Raw genomic sequence first — 18,402 nt, forward strand, 5'->3', positions numbered from 1 at the left:
TTATGAATATACAGTGGAGGTAACGAATAGAATTAAGGGATTAGACCTGATAGACAGAATGCATGAGGAACTATGGATGGAGGTCCGTAACATTGTTCAGGAGGCAGCAACTCAATCCATCCCAAAGAAAAAGAAATTCAAGAAAGCAAAGTGGCTGTCTGAGGAGGCTTTACAAGTAGCTGAGGAAAGAAGGGAAGCGAAAAGCAAAGGAGAAAGGGGAAGATATACCGAACTGAATGCAGAGTTCCAGAGAATAGCAAGGAGAGACAAGAAGGCCTTCTTAAATGAACAATGCAAAGAAATCGAGGTAAACAATAGAATGGGAAAGACTAGAGATCTCCTCAAGAAAATCGGAGATATCAAGGGAATGTTTTCTGCAAAGACGGGCATGATAAAGGACAAAGAAGGCAGGGACCTAACAGAAGCAGATGAGATTAAGAAGAGGTGGAAAGAATACACAGAAGAACTATACAGGAAAGATCTGAATGTCCCGGATAGCCATGATAGTGCGGTCACTGAACTTGAGCCAGACATCCTAGAGAGTGAAGTCAAGTGGGCCTTAGGAAGCATTACTAACATTACTAACCAGAAAAACGTCTATTTCTGCTTCATTGACTACGCTAAAGCCTTTGATTGTGTGGATCACAACAAACTGTGGCAAATTCTGAAAGTGATGGGAGTACCAGACCACCTTACCTGTCTCCTGAGAAACCTGTACGAGGGTCAAGAAGCAACAGTAAGAACCAGACATGGAACAACCGATTGGTTCAAAATTGGGAAAGGAGTATGACAAGGCTGTATATTGTCGCCCTGCTTATTTAACTTATATGCAGAGTACATAATGAGAAACGCCGGGTTGGATGAATCACAGGTCAGAATTAATATTGCCGGGAGAATTATCAACAACCTCAGATACGCAGACGATACCACCCTAATGGCAGAAAGTGAAGAGGATCTAAAGAACCTCTTGTTGAAGGTGAAAGTGGAGAGTGCAAAAGCTGGTTTGAAACTCAGCATTAAAAAAACTAAGATCATGGCATCTGGCCCCATCACTTCCTGGCATATGGAAGGGGAAGAAATGGAAGCAGTGACAGATTTTATTTTCTTGGGCTCCAAGATCACTGCAGACGGTGACTGTAGCCATGAAATTAAAAGACGCTTGCTCCATGGGAGGAAAGCTATGGCAAACCTAGACAGCATAGTAAGAAGCAGAGACATCACCTTGCCGACAAAGGTCCGTCTAATCAAAGCTATGGTTTTCCCAGTACCAACATATGGCTGTGAGAGCTGGACTATGAGGAAGGCTGAGCACTGAAGAATCGATGCTTTCAAACTGTGGTGCTGGAGAAGACTCTTACAAGTCCCCTGGACTGCAAGGAGGTCAAATCAGCCAGTCCTAAAGGAAATCAACCCTGAGTGCTCATTGGAAGGACAGATACTGAAGCTGAAGCTCAAATATTTTGGCCACCTAATGCGAAGAGAAAACTCCCTGGAAAAGACCCTGATGCTGGGAAAGATTGAAGGCAAAAGGAGAAGGGGACGGCAGAGGATGAGATGGCTAGATAGCATCACCGATGCAAAGAATATGGACTTGAGCACACTCCGGGAGAGAGCGCAGGACAGGAAGGCCTGGCGTGCTATGGTCCATGGGGTCACGAAGAGTCGGACATGACTGAACGACTGAACAGCAACAACAACAGGCTTCACTCTACCAGAATGAGGGGAGGAAGAGAAATACAGAACGGCGGCAGGTCCAGTTTCCTTGCAACATTCCAGTTTGTTGTTTAATGGTGTGTTATGGTTTTTCTTTGCTGTCCGGTGTCTTGTGGCATGCTTGGCATAAAGGGCGGGGAAGAAATATTTTCAATAAATAAACCATTTGCTCCACCCTCATGCAGCCAATAATAATTAATAGCTTCACTTTCGCCCCAAGGTATCAGTGACTCAATTAAGTTGCCCTGCCATCCCCTCCCCAACTGGAGCACCCTTTCTTCGCAGATAGGTAAACTGAGACACGACAGGATCAGAACGTTACCATGAAGCAAGGCCAGAATAGGGAAATGAAAGTAACCCCTAACTCCAATTCTCTTGACAAAAGCAACAAAATTCTGTTAATGTTTCTGAAGATCCCCGTCAAGAAAGAGCTGCAATATAATATTAGAATTGCTGCATTTGTTTATCTGTGCAGTGGAAGGTTTGCAACTTCAAGAAAACACCAACCCGCAGAGACCGGATTTATTACTGACTCACAGTCAAATGAAATATTGTGAAATGGCTGAAGAATTAGGTTACCTCATGGGAGGGCTCTTTGTGCAAGCTTACTTTCATTGCAAAGTAGCTCTCCAGTTGGCAAGTGACTTCTCTCTCTCTCTGTCTGTCTCTTCCTCTGTTCACACATCACAAGCAAATTGGTTGTCCCCAAATTGACAAAAGATGAAAACAATTAAGCCAGGTGTGTCCCGCTTTGCCAAATACCATCCAGGCCCAGATGGGTGAACTCACCAGGGGAGTGTCCCCGAATTGCTACTCTATAGGTGAAATGGCATGATCAGTTACCAGGGCCAGGCACATCACATAAATGAGCTGCATGAGGCAGCATTCCAAATTTACCTCTGGATGAATATGTGTGAATATTAAGTAGGATTAAAAAGCTGTCTGCCAGCCAGCAGCCGCCTCCAAGCCCATACATTGACTGAGCTGCTGTAACATCACAGGACCTTCATATCATGAACATTCTAGATACTGCTGAGAGGGGGAAGGACCAGCATAAAAAAGCTGATCATTAGCACATCTGGTGTGAGGCTGGTGCGGTGCCCACTCCTTCAGGCACACACTGTGGCATTCTGACATGCAGAGACAGCTCCAAAAGTTCTTAGACGTTTGCTGTGCCACCTCTATCATTTGATTTGGAAATGCGAAGAGGGAAGAACGGCCATGTAGTCATGGTCATAGTCATGTGACTTAAGATGTCAATAAGGCAGGATTATAAGCTAATGAAAACTGGTCACCTATGGCGAGTAAATAAGTCCTTCCAGGTAAACTGCCAAGGCAGCTTTACAAAATTTAATTCTCTTTTTCTTTTAGGCCGCAATGAGTAACATAGGGAAAGTAGGCTAGTACATTTGTGTGTGTAGGCTAGTAATTTTGCAGAACTTTTTGCAACGCTGCAATAAGGCATGGCAGAACTCCACAAGGATGACAGTGGTGATGTTGGCAGTTTAACCATCCAAGAGCTGTTCACAAGTGCGACCAAATAAAATGGAGCATCACTCAGCAATTAATTATTGGATATGCAATTCAAGTTACTGCCCCATTAGCTGTCTCTCTAGCATATAAACATGCTTATTAGTTGAAGTCAGGAGATGCTTGCAAGAAGGATTTAAGCATCATTAGGGCCATCATACAGACAGATAAACTGAGTCGCTGGTGACAGCGGAAAATGATTCAGGAGATAGGACAACAGAAAAATTAAATAGGGGAAGTTATTCTCAATGACTGGGCAGTGCGGGAAAAAGATATGAAATCACACCCATTTAACATTGAGAGAAACAACAGCACAAATAGCCTGGAAACTCAGAGCTAAGTGTTTTCCACTAGAATTAGCTTTCCCTCCCCGCCCCAATCTGCCTTTTAACCACCCCTTCTCCTGTTGTAAGAAATCTACCCTATGCAGAATAGTTAACTCTACCTCTCTGAGTAGAGCAGCACTTCTTAAACGGTGGGCTGTGGTCACCGGTACACTTTCAAGCAGAGAAAAGTCCTGAAGAGAGTCAAAGTTTTCTTTAATATTTGCACTACATGCTGAAGAGACAAGCCACTTTTCAGCTGACATATTTTAAGTTTTATATATTCGTCTATGGGATTTTGTATCTGCCTTTCACAGCAAATGGTCTCAAGGCAGCTTATGACAGCAGTCGGACCATTTAAAAAAAGAAAAGAAAAACAAAATATGGTGTCCAAACAACAGCGGTTAAACCTTTCTGGGTTAAACTGAAAAGCAGATTGCCTCTTCATCAGCACAAGCCCCATGCCTGTTGGTAACTTCCTATGGTGCATGGATGCTGCTGTTTTGACTTCGTAAGGATCGGTACTGCGAACCTGTACATCAGACACAGAGGGGTTTAGAGACGTACGGATTTTGTTAAATCCATTCCATCTGTGTTTTGCAGGCTGTCAAGCATCTTTTGTTCTATTATCCACTGGTTGATGGAATCAGATTCTTTTAAAGTAGAATTTGTTCTACTTGTGCTAAGTCACATTAGCAATAATGCACTCTTGTGCAAATGCGCTGATCTTCAATGCGAATTAGCGCTAATGCGAATTAACTAGTGTGGATTAGAGCATTTGTGCAAGTGTGCATCAGCGCTACTGCAAATTAGCACAAATCACCCCCCAAAGTGGAAAAACTGGTCTGCAAGTCCTCAGAATCCACATGACTCAGAAAAAGCCAGTCTGCTCCAGAATCCACAAGTTGTACTCATAGAAATCCAAGCTCATTTGAATCCATTGCAGATCTCTCAGACATCCCAAGAGGGGATGCTGAAACGGATATTATTCTTGCTTGATCCTCCTCTCCCACCCCTCTGCTTCATGGAATTCCTCCCCTACTATACCCCAGCTGGTACCTTCCAACCAGAAGCAGCTCCTTCTCACTGGCCTCACGCCGGAATTTCCTCCAGATGTCTATGGTGAAGAGAGCACTGCTGCTGTTGAAGATGGAAGTCAGGGATGACATCAGAGCAGCCATCATAACTGCGATCATTAACCCCCGCAAACCTGGAGGGCAACACCCATAAAAGTCCATCACTGATTTGATTTTGAAGAGGAGATGCTTCAAATTTCTGAGCAAATTTGAGCAAGCCTCATTCAAAGCAAGGCAAGGAGTTCTATATTGCCTCATTCCTTTAGGTCCTTTTCTTTCTTTCTAGGACACCCTGAGCCTGCTTTAAATTCCACCATAATGCTGGACAAACATCTCCAAAAGGCAGATGAAAGCTCTTCTCCTGTAACGTGCCTGCTGAGAAGGAGCATTTGGCATGATCTCAGACTCATTCTTAGTTCACACAGAGCGACGATAAGGCCGAACAGGGTTAGCCTGCACCTCAGAATGCTCCCCAAATCCTCTGCAATGTGCTGGGGTCCCTTGGCAGATGTGCAAATTGGCAGAAAAGGTGTAAAAACCGCAGGGTTGGGCTCGGAATTAGGGGGGTCAGAGGCCGTGTGCCTCTGCATTCCAGATGTTGGGGAGCAAACGTGGGAGAGGTGAGTTGCTTTCTTTAAGCCCTTCTTTTGGGATTCCCACTGCAGCATCTGGATAGCCAGTGTTTTGAAGAAGGATGCTGAACCAGATGGACCTGTATCTTACTCCGCAAGGCTCTTCTTTATCAGTGACTGCAAGGAGGTCAAATCAGTCATTCCTAAAGGAAATCAACCCTGAGTGCTCATTGGAAGGACAGATACTGAAGCTGAAGCTGAAATATTTTGGCCACCTAATGCGAAGAGAAAACTCTCTGGAAAAGACCCCAATGCTGGGAAAGACTGAAGGCAAAAGGAGAAGGGGACGGCAGAGGATGAGATGGCTAGATAGCATCACTGATGCAATGAATATGAACTTGAGCACGCTCCGGGAGAGAGCGCAGGACAGGAAGGCCTGGCGTGCTATGGTCCATGGGGTCACGAAGAGTCGGACACGACTGAACGACTGAACAACAACAACAAAACAGTACATTTCACAAAAATACAAGTCTATATAAACATAGCAGTCACAAAATAACTGTGCCGGGCTAAACCCATTTTTATTTACTCAGGCATTTGAACCTAGTGTGCGAGTTTTATTGCTGTTGACCTTGAGAGCTGTTTTTAGCATCTGGCTTTTACTTGGGTTGCTGTTCACAGGCTGCAGTGTTGCTTTAAATGCTTTTACACCTTGTTTGTTTATCTGCTGTGGTGCTGCTTTTTGCTGGTTTAGTTGCATCTCCCTTAAAAATGGACTATTGTTGTTTTATTTTTGCATTGCGTATATAAGATGCCTCAAAATAATGTAGCATTTATTAAACAAGGAAAGGAAAGGAAAGGTTCCTCCTGTGCAAGCACCGGGTCATTACTGACCCCTAGAGGGATGCTGCTTACGCTGGCGTTTTCATGGCAGACCATAGCGGGGTGGTTTGCCAGTGCCTTCCCCAGTCGTGACCACCTTTCCCCCAGCAAGCTGGGTACTCATTTTACCGACCTGGGAAGGATGGAAGGCTGAGTCGTCGACCTGAGCCAGCTACCCGAGACCCAGCTTCCGCTGGGATTGAACTCAGGTCATGGGGAGAGTTTCGGATGCAATACTGCCGCCTACCACTCTGCGCCACACGAGGCTCTATTTATTAAACAAACAAACAAGCAAGCAAACCGTACAATGAAATGGCTCCAGGCCAATCTCCTGTATTTAAATAGTGTTTTGCATCACTTTCACCGGGTCTCCCCAGCATTCATAGTGATGGGAAGGAAAAGCAGGAAGTAGTGAAAGAATCAGGTTCACTTCTTGGCCAGCAAAGAGTCCCAATGGGCCCTGGAGGCCTAGAATACCATGAGCAAAAGAACCGTTTCCGCAGGAAGGCGAGATCAATAATGAGCGAAGAGAGGCTCTAGGAGCTGCAGTCTGGTGCCGTAAGCAAGCACAGAGTTCACCATGACCTCTCTAAAGGAGAACCAACATCCACAGTGGGCTGGATGGAGTATCTTCTGAAGAGGGAAAGCTAAAATGTTTGAAAGTGTTTACTCTTAGAACAGCCTTTCCTGACCAGGCGCCCTCCAGATGTATTGGACTACAGCTCCTATCATCCTTAGCTCACACAGCCACTGAGGAAGGCAGGTTGTGTGCTTGGATGGGAGACCGCCTGGGAACCCCCCGCCCCCCATGGATGGCACGTTGTGTTTCAAAATGGAAGAAAGGTAGGATATAAATGTACCAAATAAACTGGGCAGCCCCACGCAACTCTTGACCTGGAGTGCGTGTTTTCTGGACTCCCAGAGATCATCTGCTGGGGCTGAGGGCTGGAGGCTAGGAAACCTGGACCTTAAAGTGCAGCAGGCAGAAAGGAGGTCCTGATCGGTTGACCAGCTCTTACTCCTGCCTTTCATACCCATCCAGAGGCCATGTTTTCCTAATGCTGCACACCTCTGTTCCTTTCTCTTTTATAGAGGACGATCCTCTATCTGAAGGGCTGACAGAGGACTGTTCTCTGATTGAAAGGCTGTCTGGTCCAAATCCAGTTTAAAGATAAAGAACTTGTTTAAAGCAAGATTTAGCGCCTGGACAGCAGGCAGAACAGCCTTCCATGCTCTGGTGAGATGTACTGTATTTCTATTTAAATTATAACAATTATTCCTAAATTTGCACCTATACATATCAGTTCACATGCAAACGTTCTGCAAATCTGTATCCTCTTTCAGCTTCTTTTTTTGCCATGTATTTCCTCTTTTGGGTGATTCCTAAGTGACACCCCATTTCTGTTGCCTGATGAGAGCTTTAAGGCCTGGGTCCCACATGGTCCTGGGAAGCAGGTCAGGATAAGTTCCAGTGGCCTGTTTCACCCCATCAGTCTCCTACGGAGCATGCACAATTTCACAGCGTCCAAGCCCCCAAACGATACTGATTACTCCCCCATTAAGAACGAACGCAGTGGGGAAGTCGAGAATGCAAGAGCTCCCGTAATCCCATTTGTACCAGGAGACATCCGTGTTAATTCCCCCATCAGTAACGCTTTGTGGTTCCTCATTCAGAAGGCAAATAAGAAACCCTCTTGGGAAATGCCAAGATAAATCCAGATGGTTTTTCCTTTTTTCTGGCAACGTAAATGAATAAAAGGGAAAAGGAGACGTGACTAGATGGCCCAGGCTGGGCCGGGGGAGCGGCGGGGGGACCAGGGCACACGGCCCGGCTCAACAATAGCAAGGCCACACTGACCCAGCTCAGCTTACCACTGGGCATGAGCTCAATCACCAGTTTGGGGTACGCGATGTTGGAGCAGCCCACCGCGGCCCCGCAGACTCGAGCGCATTCCTCGGGGTCGATGCAGCCAACGGCATCTGGAACAAGAGAGGAAAACGGTCGACTTTCTGGGCTCCCAGCCACACGGCACACCTGGCCGTGGAGGCTTCCAGGAGATCTGGGGGCTGAAATCGACAAAGCCAGAAAGCTCAGGTTCACGCAGATGTGGCAAAGCTCATTTTCGGATGCATGCTGTAACCTGGGAGGCGAACCAGGTGGTGGGCAAGTCTGCTTCCCTCTCCCTCGACCCTGGGGCTACGTGGCACCCCTTCCCCAAATCCCTTCACCGGCTCCAGGGCCGCGCCAAGGGTAGGCATGGCTGGGCGCTTGCAGGGCCCACACCCCAGCCAAGGCCCACTGGCCAGAGCCCCCTCCTCTGCACCACATCCTGCTTGTTCGCCTGCCCCTCATTCTGGCCCAGCAGCAGCGGGGGCGAGAAGGAAAGAGATGCCACTGCGGACTTGTTCTCCGGCTCCCTGCCTGCCAAGCAAGCAAGCGGTACCCATGAGGAAGGGGGACTCACTGAGGGAGGGGCCCAGGGAGGGTGCCTTGCCCAAGGGCCCCCAAAACCTGGATCCAGCACTGACTAGCTTCCCTTCCCTTCCCTACCCATACCCAGCACACAAACACCTTCTCTTTAAAGCTCTGCACAGCCCTGCCCTCTGCCTTTCTACCCTTATTTCCAAATATAGTCTTGCCCCCATGACCGTCTCCCCTCAGGTCTGCTAAACAACATCATTCTCAGTCTCTTCCTGTCCACCCCCCACCCTCACTTGAAACCCACTCCGGGAGACACTTCCACCGTGTTGGATAATAGGAACAACTCTGCATGCTTCCAGACACTAGGGGGCGACGGAGAATGTCCTGTAGCTTGATCAGTTCCTGTTTCCTGCCCCCTCCCCTTCCTCTTCCTCTGCGGCAAGCGCCAGGCGGCTCTCTTCCGGAGAGGAAGCAAGTAACCATATCTCCTGCCTTCACTCGCTTGCGCTCTGTGTTGCCCCGGCCGTGGGCGTTGAACTCTTAAGTTAGAGGGGCCAAGACAGTGATAAATCAGATGCAAAGGGTTACTTCCAAGGAGACTTTATTGGGTAACTCACAGCACACAGGCATACCCAATGGTTGGATCGGGCAGCTTCTCTGAACCACGAGCCATGGGGTCAAATGGGTTTTACCATACATGTCAGCAATGAGGCAGCACGACACTTAGCAAGCGCCCCTCGCGTTCATTCCCAGCACAGGCTAGAAGTGTTTGGTTCTCAAGCACAGTCACCTGTAGCTTTAAGGTAAACAACCTCTGCTTCTCAGGCACATGAGTGATAAAACACTCTCCTCATTAGTATGGAATGTGCTGGGGCTGTTATCAGCCTTTTGACTCATCTGCACATGCTCAGAGGCTTACTAACAAGGGAATTGCACCAATAATGAACTTAAGCAAGCATTATGGATCTCTAGGCTCCTCTAACACTATAAATGACTTGGCTACGCTCCTGGGGCCAATACACACTCACACACACACTCAGCATTAGGGATGCTTGTAGTTAAACAGCGTTAGATACCCTTCTCTAATGATGTGTATAAAAGCACTAGTGAAGTAAGTTGATTTGAACTTCTTTTCAACTGGCTCTAGACTGTGTTTATTGCCTCCAAAACGAAGTGCAGTGTTGCCACACTTTCTCTGTATAAAGCAACTCTGCTGTAAATCACACCAGACTTTCCAACACACCAGGGGTGGGCAACTTGCAGGCTTCAGCCTAGCTTCAAATGCCATCTACAAGTGATTGGTTCAGACCTCTGGCAAGAGTGATCTGTCCCTCCTCATGCAGCCTGTTGGGCAGGGAAGAAGAGGGGGAGAGGAAGAAAAGGGGGTGGCAGAACAAGAAAGAGGGGTGAAGAAAAGGTGTGGCCCTGCCCACTTTTGACTCTGGCACCACCCATCTGCGGAACGTAGCCCTTGACAGATTACCCCACTCCACCCTGAGGGAATGCAGTCCTCGAAAGAAAAAGGGTTCCCTGCTACACCATGACCTTCGTTAATCTTCCCCAACCTTTGAGATTACAGCTCCCATTATCCCTGATCCCTGGCCATGCTGGCTGGGGCTGAGGGGAATTGTAGTCCAAAACATCTGGCAGGCACCAGGTTGGTGGAGATGGGTGTACAGCAATGACATAATGATGGTGATGCTGCTGCTGAGGAAGATGATGGTTCAACATTCTTGGCAATCCAGAGTTCCGTAAAGTTCTGACGTGCCTTTGGATGTCCACACACGCAAACACTGCTCTGGTCTTTCCCTTTCCAGGGAAATGGGACACATGCATACACAACAGCTGCTAGACTAAACAGAGCTTCCATGATTGGAAGGAGTCTACCTCTGAATATCAGCTGCTGGGACAAATGGCGGGGGGAGGGGGCTTTCCTTAAAAATCTGATTCTGGATGCTGGACGAGTCTGGTTCTGGTTCAGCAGGGCTCATGTTTTGTAAGACCAGAAGAAAGGAGGAGGAGTGGTACTGGAGAAAACCTGGCCCCAGATTCCCAGTGGATAATGATACCCTGTGGCCACAACCCTGCAGCCCTAAACATACTCACCAGGCCTAGGGATGTAAGGATCTTGTTAAATCCAAGCTATCTGTGTTTTGTGGATTGTCAGGCACCTTTTATTCTATCCTCTGTTCATTGATGGAATCAGATTATTATTATTATTTTACAGATGTAAGAGAATTTCATTCAACTTGTGCAAGCATGCCTTAGCGCTAATGCACACTTGTGCTAATGCGCACTAGCACAAGTGTGAATGTGCACAAATCCCCCCCAAAAGTTAAAAACAACAAACAACCATCCCACAAGTCCACAAAACTTGGAAAAAGCCGGTCCACTGCGGAATCCACAGGTCAGCTTCATAGAAATCCAAAATCATTTAAATCCATTGCAGATTTCTCCCTATCTAAGCCACATTTACTAGGTGTGTGTAAATGAATGTGTGTGAGTGTGTGTGTGAAAGAGAGAAAATGTGTGTGTGTGAGAGAGAGGGAGAAGGAGGGAGGGAGGAAGAATATGAATGTCCATTCATGTTCTTCAGGGACATAAAGGTTTTGCGCCCCTGTACGAGTGAGCAAACCCCATTGAATACAGTGGACCAGACTCAATTCCCAGTAAACAAGCCCTGTAAATCTCTTAAATATCCTTCCAAAACAGACACGCCCCAGTTTCAAAGGATCCAAAAGGCTCGTGGCAAAGGATCAAACGAGACCCAGTTCTGTCCCATTCCAAACATACAAACACACAACTGGAGATTCGCCTGCACTGAAAAACACACCGAGATTTGTTTTTAACCTGATAACCCAAAGCCCGAGGCCAGCCTCCTCCCCTCCCCGCTTCCCTGGCCTGATGCAGAAGAGTGCGGAGCCGGACTTCCATGGTGAGTCAATTTCCTGCCTCCAGCGCCTGCCTGCCCAGACCCAGGGAGAAGCACGCATGTTCTGCATAACTGAAGGAGTGAATGGGGCGGGCGGAACAGAACGGGGCAATCCAAAGGCAGGCAGACATGTGACTACAGGTGGGACAGGGAGGAGCAAGTTACTCAGCCTGCTGCTTCTGCCTGTCTGTCTGTTCGCGCTCCCCCCTCCTCTTCCTCTCGTGATTTCATTTCTAGCTGCCAGGCTCCAAGCTGCGGACCGGCAAGCGCCCTCCACCTAGACCCAGCTACCCGAGAGACAGATCCAGATCCAGAAGGCAAAAGCAGGATTAGGGGAGACAGTTAGAGACCCTTCTTCAATCCTGTTCAAAGAAACTGCAGACCAGCAAGAGAGGTTTTTAAAAAGCGGAAGAGCAAAACCAAAAAGAAAAACCCCTCCAAAAAGTATTGTGCTTCCAACTGCTACAATTTACTCAGTTTTGCGAAGTTTCGTAACATTTTACATCGTATTCTTATGGGGATTTTGAAAGTAAAAGGCAGAGGCAGAGAAAGCAAACGGTCTGAAGGCTAGTGGGAAAGGATCAAACGAAACAGGATTTCAACACCGCTGAAACTTTTGAGCATTTGCAGGCATCAGGTTGTTTGAATACCCTGTCTATCGCTTCCCATCTGTTTTCAAGGGTTCGGGGAGAGGAAGAAACTTGAGCGAACCTTTTTGTCCCATCCATGCTTTTGACTCCATTGAGATGAGGTGACAAACAAACCCAAGAGACTGAATTCGTCATCTGAAAGAGTATCAGAGAACCTTTTTTAAAAAACAAACAAAAGTTTGTTTGGAAAAGGAAACAGTTTGGAAAGAACTGCGAAAAAGCAACAAAAAGGGACGCTTTTAGCTGCTGGTTGCTTCACTCAGGGATACACAACGCTAAATTATTTCTTTAAATAACTCATTTTATTTATTATTGGTGGACGCACTTTTTTGTTTCAAATTAGGGATCATGGCTTTCTCTCAGGTACAGTGTCTGGATGACAGTCATGTCAACTGGAGATCCAGTGAATCCAAGCCAGAGTTTTTCTACAGTGAAGAACAGAGGTTGGCATTGGAAGCTCTGGTCTCGAAAGGCCCGGATGCTTTCTATGAAGTCCTCAAGAAGGAGAACATCCGAGACTTCCTTTCGGAGCTGGAGCTCAAAAAGATCTTGGATACGCTGGAAACTTACGACCCCAGTTCGGAATTCATCCCCCGCGGAGATGGGCACGTTGACTTCAACAGCCAGAATGGAGAACAGGGCCAGGTGCCTTCTTCAGATTACTGGCCAGAGAGATCTGATCGCTCCATACCGCAACTGGACTTAGGATGGCCAGAGTCCATTGCATACCGCGGAGTGACTCGAGCCACTGTGTACATGCAACCCCCCATCGACTACCAACCCCACATCAAGGAAGTCGTCCGCAAGATGATATTCCAGGCTCAGAAGGTGAGAGAAGCCCACTGTGTGCTGTCTTATTTGGGGGCAGGATGGCTAGACGTCCCCTTTCCCAACTGAAGCAACCCATTTTCTACCCCATATCTTTGTCTAGGGGATGAATGATGCATAGGCAAGTCTGATCTGCTCCCGAATGAGCTCATCGTGTCTGTATTTATTGCTGATATCCTACTCGGTGGCAGATAAGCTCTCCGGCACTGATCCAATCTCCCAGAGGATTGGGGGGGGGGGGTTGGTTGGCTGGTGGAACATTTGCTGGTTTAAAGTGACAGGAAGTGGGGGGAGGATAATTATTATGAATTGTTCATTTCACGAGCTCTTTATCTCCTTGTTTGCTGGTCACTGTGGCCACTGATAGCCACAGGCATAGGAGAAGATTCACTCTGGTTTTGCTTATGGTACTTTGATGTTTCCACACTTGCCGTCCCATCAGCATGGATCAAAGCCAAGCAAAATTACACCCAGGCCTGATAAGGCCCCAGGAATCCACTTATGTAGCTCTTCTTTTCTCCGTTACCGTTCCATTCATTGTTTCATGCTCTGGGGTTCACATTTACCTGGAAAGTGACCGCTTCTGATCTGCTGCCCATAACACCAGATGTGTGCAGTTAGTCAATGGTGAAAGGCACTCTGAACATGCTCATTGACACTTTCTTCTCTAGCTAGCAGTTCACACACTCCTAGCCAGAACCTCAGCAGTGAAAACAGATTCCAAGCTTAAACACTGGTTGAAATTAGACCATCCTTTCATATATTCCCCCCGAGTGGAAGGGTCTCTGGTTGCAGCCAAGGCTAGAAAGAACACAGCAGAAAACCAGCCGGGGTGAGACACACTGGAGGAAGAGCAGCTTTTTCCTCCCAGAGGTTTTTACCACATCAGCGTGTAGCCAGAGAGAGTCAGCATGGTTCAGCGGCCTTGAGCAACACTTGCAATCTCAGTTTCCCATCTGTAAAATGGGAGTAACAGTGACCCACTTCTCAAGCTGTCGCAAGAAAGAACAAGCTCAAAGGCTGCTCATTAAAACTCTACATAAATCGTAAACAACCATTTCAACTCAGACTGCTGCTGTAGAGAGCAGCTGCAAGGAGTCTTCTAGTGCTGCGGTTTTGCCGATATCACACTTTAAACACTCTGTTCAGTCTGAGCCGGCTCTCCCCCCCCCCCCCCGCCCCTCAGCCACTCAAACAGTTTCACCCTGGATTAAAAGAGGGAGTGTGAGACCAGAGTAATGTCTCTCCTGAATTGTCTTCAATTCTGAATTGTCTTCAGAGTAATGTCTCTCCTGAATACGTCTTCAGATACGTAGCTGGCCGTGAGCAGACAATCAGATCTAGCTGGAACAACACATATTTCATTTCAATGACCTTTCCAAAGAAAGGGCCATCAATGCAGGGGGGAAAAGAAGCTTTCTCAATCTAGGTACAGTGAACAGGGGGGTGAGGAGGGAGATGAGAAAGCCATGATCAGTAGCTACAGATGTTTTCACACATGGCACGGAAGGCCGATTCATACGTGCATAGTCCTCACTTGGTGACTGCAGAATCAAGCTTGTATATGTCAATGAAGCATCGCAGATCACAATGCTTTTTCAGAGGAGTCACTTCAGACACAGCTGTCCATCATCTGGTGCCGCTGAGAAATTAAACGACAAGGGCCGATGGAGGTTAGGTTACAATTTATATTACTGTATTTCCCTCGTTATAATATATACACTAATACAAGTACGGAAGACAGCCTGTTGGCCTCTATTTGCTGTCGTGAACGATGGAACCACCACGTTCGGGGGCAGTCTCTCTCCAGCAGCAAAAGATGATCCCCACTTTCATGTCCCACTCCTGACATGAGCAGATGCTGGCCTGTGAAAGATGATGGCACGATAAATCTTAAAAGGTGGCATCTGACTCCGTCGTAAACTCTCAAGTGCATCTCACTGGCTGCTTTTGGAAGCAGACTGAAGTATTCGACGAACCTTTGGTCCGATCTCGCAAGCAGCTCTTGTGATCTTACACTGAGAATTAAAAACGTTTCACTGAATAATAACAACGCAATATAATTACCATGAGGCGACAGCGGCCTGCTTGGGATGAGATACCCATTATTACTTCTGTGGTTGCAGTAACTACAGATGTCCTACTTGTTTTGCCCCACTGAAAGGATGGATAGATATAGATGCCTCTGCCAACTTGCTCACTGGCTCTTTGCCTGCCAAGCAAGCAAGCAGCAGCAATGATGAGAAAAGAGGAGGAGGTGGAGCAAAGGTAGCTGGTGACAATGGTAGTGAGAAGGCAGATGCGCTGAGGGAGGGGGTACCTTGCCCAAGGGGCATCAAAAAGCTGGAGCCTGCACTGGTAGGCTACATCACCCATAATTTGCCAGGTTAAAAAGGTGACCATCTGGCCCGATGTTTCTCCATGAAATGTTCCATCCCGACTCTGCCAGGGGCTGCAGAATATACTTGAGCTGGTCATTCACACCAGGGATACCCAGCTGCCCTTAGTTGGTTACGCTCCTGTCTTGGGCTGCCACAGGCTCAACTAGTGTTGATTTGGCCTGCAGTGGCAGACGTTACGCATTTAAGCTGTAGGAAGCCTCCAGAAGATGTCTGAAAAGGCATTAACTTCTGAAACGAATGCCGGAAGGCGAACCTGAATGATCGGGGCGGAATATAACTTTCCAGGCATTTTTACAGTCATGGGGTAGAATGGACCCTGGGGCCCTGATGCAGGACATCGTGAACTTAATGCCTCCCTGCTCAAACTTTTCTTCTAAAAGATCCAGAAAAGGTGGGGGGGGGATTCTGCTTCCTCCTGGAGCACCTTGTTGCGAGACCCGTACGACTCCTGCCATTTGGGATTTCTGACTTGGCATCTTCCCTAATGTCAAATGCAGTTCCCAGCTTCTGCTCGTTTCAGAGCGCATCTTCATCTCCCCATTGCTGGTAGAAAATCCACATGCAGAATTTAGGCTATTCCTGCACAGAAACAGAGCCTTCCGTGAACATGTTTGGTAGCGTCTGAAGTGTCCCGCAGAGAGTTCCTTTGCAGGCAACAGCCAATGAGGCTGGAAGAGTGCTCCAAAAGTGGCAGGGGCGTGGATGCCCCTGCAGGCAACTGTTATAAAGAACCAATGCAGAACAATCACAGCGGCAGTATTCAGAGTAGCGTGATTCTGTAAATGTGGGCACTCACCAGATGCGTGAGGATTTGTCAACACAGCTGTATGGAATGTCCAGGTTCAGAGGACGCCTGAGTCTGGACATCTAGAGCCACTTGAGCAGCGTGGCATTTGCTGTGGCGAGAAAGTGGTAGGCAGAGCTGTTCACAGCAGCTCCCGGCCCTCCATTGTGGTGGGGCTCCAAGGTAGGGATCTACGAATCCCTTACCTCGCCGTCCGCAGAGGGTCCGCCGGGGGCGGGGAGGCTATCCGTTCCTTCCCCCCAGAATCCTAACCAGCCAGCTCCACTCCACATTGACTCCGCAGAGCCGCTGGCCAGCTCTGAAGCCCCAGCAATACGGCCGCCATTGCCATATCGCTGGCTGGACTGACGGACTGCGGACGCAAATGGCATCCGGCGTAGCGGACGCCATTTGCGTCCCTGCTCTTTGACGTGATAGGCTACATAAATCTTTATGTAGCCTATTGCGCGAAGGAACAGGGACGCAAATACACCATTTGCGTCCCTGTTTTTTCACGCAATAGGCTACGTAAAGATTTACATAGCCTATCATGTGAAAGAGCAGGGATGCAAATGGCGTAGCGGACGCCATTTGCTTCCGCAATCCGTCAATCCAGCCAGCGATATGGTAATAGCGGCCGTATCGCTGCGGCTTCGGAGCTGGCAGCCGGCAGGATCCGGCCAGTGAGGACTTTACAAAGTAGGAGATCCAATCCTCCATGGACTCCAGGGGGCCGGATTCAATAGAATCCAGTCTCATTGGGGTCCGTGGAGGATTTCTCCAACATCCCTACTCCGAGGCTCTCACAAAATGTCATGGAATACGGCTGACGTCTCGCAACATCTCGTGAGATTTCAGCCGTGTGCTGAGATCTTGCGAGAGCCCCGGAGCCACCGAGGTCTTGTAAGAGCCCCCACATGGCAGGCTCTCTGGGTTGGGGCTGGAGGTGGCAGCAGCAGGGAGGGTTGTGTGGTGGCAGCACGAGTTCTGCTTCTGCTTGCGGCGGCAAGACAGCTCACACCAGGCCTGTTTAGTCTGATCCAGTAGGGTTCTTAGGTTCTTCCTCTCCAGTGTCTTGATTAAAGACATTCGCTGTAATATACATATACACAAATACAGCTCACATCTACAAGAATACATACACATTCCTGTCTGCTACTGAACTCCACCCCCACACCAATTAAATTCAAGAATGTCAATGTGGAATACATTCACACAGCCCAGTCCTCCAGTGATTTGGCTCGCTGTGTCGGCTTCCATCATGAGATCAATGTGATACCCCGAGTTGTTTTGTTTGCTTCTCCCAAATGCATACTATGCTTTATTCTTATTCTTTTAAGACCGACCGTACAGTACAAATCAAGACAAAGCATGAATCACAGAGAATTAATATACACAATTAGAAATGGAACATGCATCTACTTACGGGTGTCCAAAATATTATTCAAAATGTCCAAAACATTATCATCGTAGGATAACTAAAACATTGAAAACCAAACTTGCGTATAAGGATGAAAATGGTTAGTTCTGCAAAAATGAGAGAACAGTGACCAATTTGTAGTAAATATATCCCATAAATAAATAATATAGTTTGTTCATTTTGTGGTTAAGTGTGAAACCCCACATTTTTATTTGAGGTTTGACCTTTGGATGTAAAAACATTCCATTCTCTTTGTGTCTTGGGGCAGGTGTGTACCAAATTTCATGGCTTCTAGGTGGTGTGGAAGTACTCCAAAGATTTCAATAATCAGGCGCATGCTTCCCAGATCCAAGGCCAACTTGCTAGCCACTGGATAGCATGGTCTCCCTCTCTCTCTTAGCCTTAACTGCTTGTTCTTTCCCAACTTTATTCATGTCGCCATCTGTCAAGGCTGACAGTTCCTCGACGGCGGATCCACAGCCATAATCCAATTAACCACCACATTCAAGGCGAGCGGAATCTGGTGGCAGTGGGGTGGTGACTCCGCTCCGGGTTTCAGTCCGAACCAGTCAGAACTCTAAAGGAGCTATCCAAGGTGCTTTGAACCAGTTCTGACTGAAACCCAGAGCAGATTCACCAGTCCACTGTCATCAGAGCCACCAGCCTCCCCTGTTCAAAGCCTTCTTTCTCTGCCCTGCACTTGAACAGAGGTGAAAGACTTTAGTGCAGCTCAAAAGCATGATCTGGAATTATGTTTCAGATAGATAACCTGTTTTGAGCATGGACCAGCCGCTGCAAACATCGCCTTGGACACATTCCATGCAACTCTTCCTGACAGTCGAGCAATATTCCAAAGCTGTTTAGGGTG

The 18,402-nt window shown here is 47.6% G+C and overlaps 2 protein-coding genes across 6 annotated transcripts in view; one reads left to right on the plus strand and one right to left on the minus strand.

Moving 5' to 3' along the window:
- Positions 1 to 18,402, minus strand: part of SLC5A10 (solute carrier family 5 member 10) — a 109,239-nt gene that overhangs the window by 21,106 nt on the left and 69,731 nt on the right. For 4 of the 5 annotated variants that reach the window (XR_014785488.1, XM_084818123.1, XM_084818122.1 and 1 more), the window contains 2 exons: positions 7,969 to 8,076; positions 4,626 to 4,776 (listed from right to left, as the gene is read on the minus strand). Coding sequence is in view for 4 of the 5 variants with exons in the window: in XM_084818123.1 (XP_084674249.1) it covers positions 4,626 to 4,776; positions 7,969 to 8,076 (259 nt within the window). In the remaining variant the exon portion in view is untranslated. The remainder of the gene's footprint in view (positions 1 to 4,625; positions 4,777 to 7,968; positions 8,077 to 18,402) is intronic. The other variant, XM_084818124.1, reaches the window with a different exon arrangement.
- Positions 12,421 to 18,402, plus strand: part of SACK1G (scaffolding CK1 anchoring protein G) — a 44,290-nt gene continuing 38,308 nt past the window's right edge. The window contains exon 1 of the mRNA XM_084818133.1: positions 12,421 to 12,928. Coding sequence (XP_084674259.1) covers positions 12,449 to 12,928 — 480 coding nt within the window. The 5' untranslated portion in view covers positions 12,421 to 12,448. The remainder of the gene's footprint in view (positions 12,929 to 18,402) is intronic.

Source organism: Heloderma suspectum, chromosome 12 (genome assembly GCF_057233095.1).
Source record: "Heloderma suspectum isolate Gila_16-S chromosome 12, 16-S_ref, whole genome shotgun sequence".
Lineage (NCBI taxonomy): Eukaryota > Metazoa > Chordata > Lepidosauria > Squamata > Helodermatidae > Heloderma > Heloderma suspectum.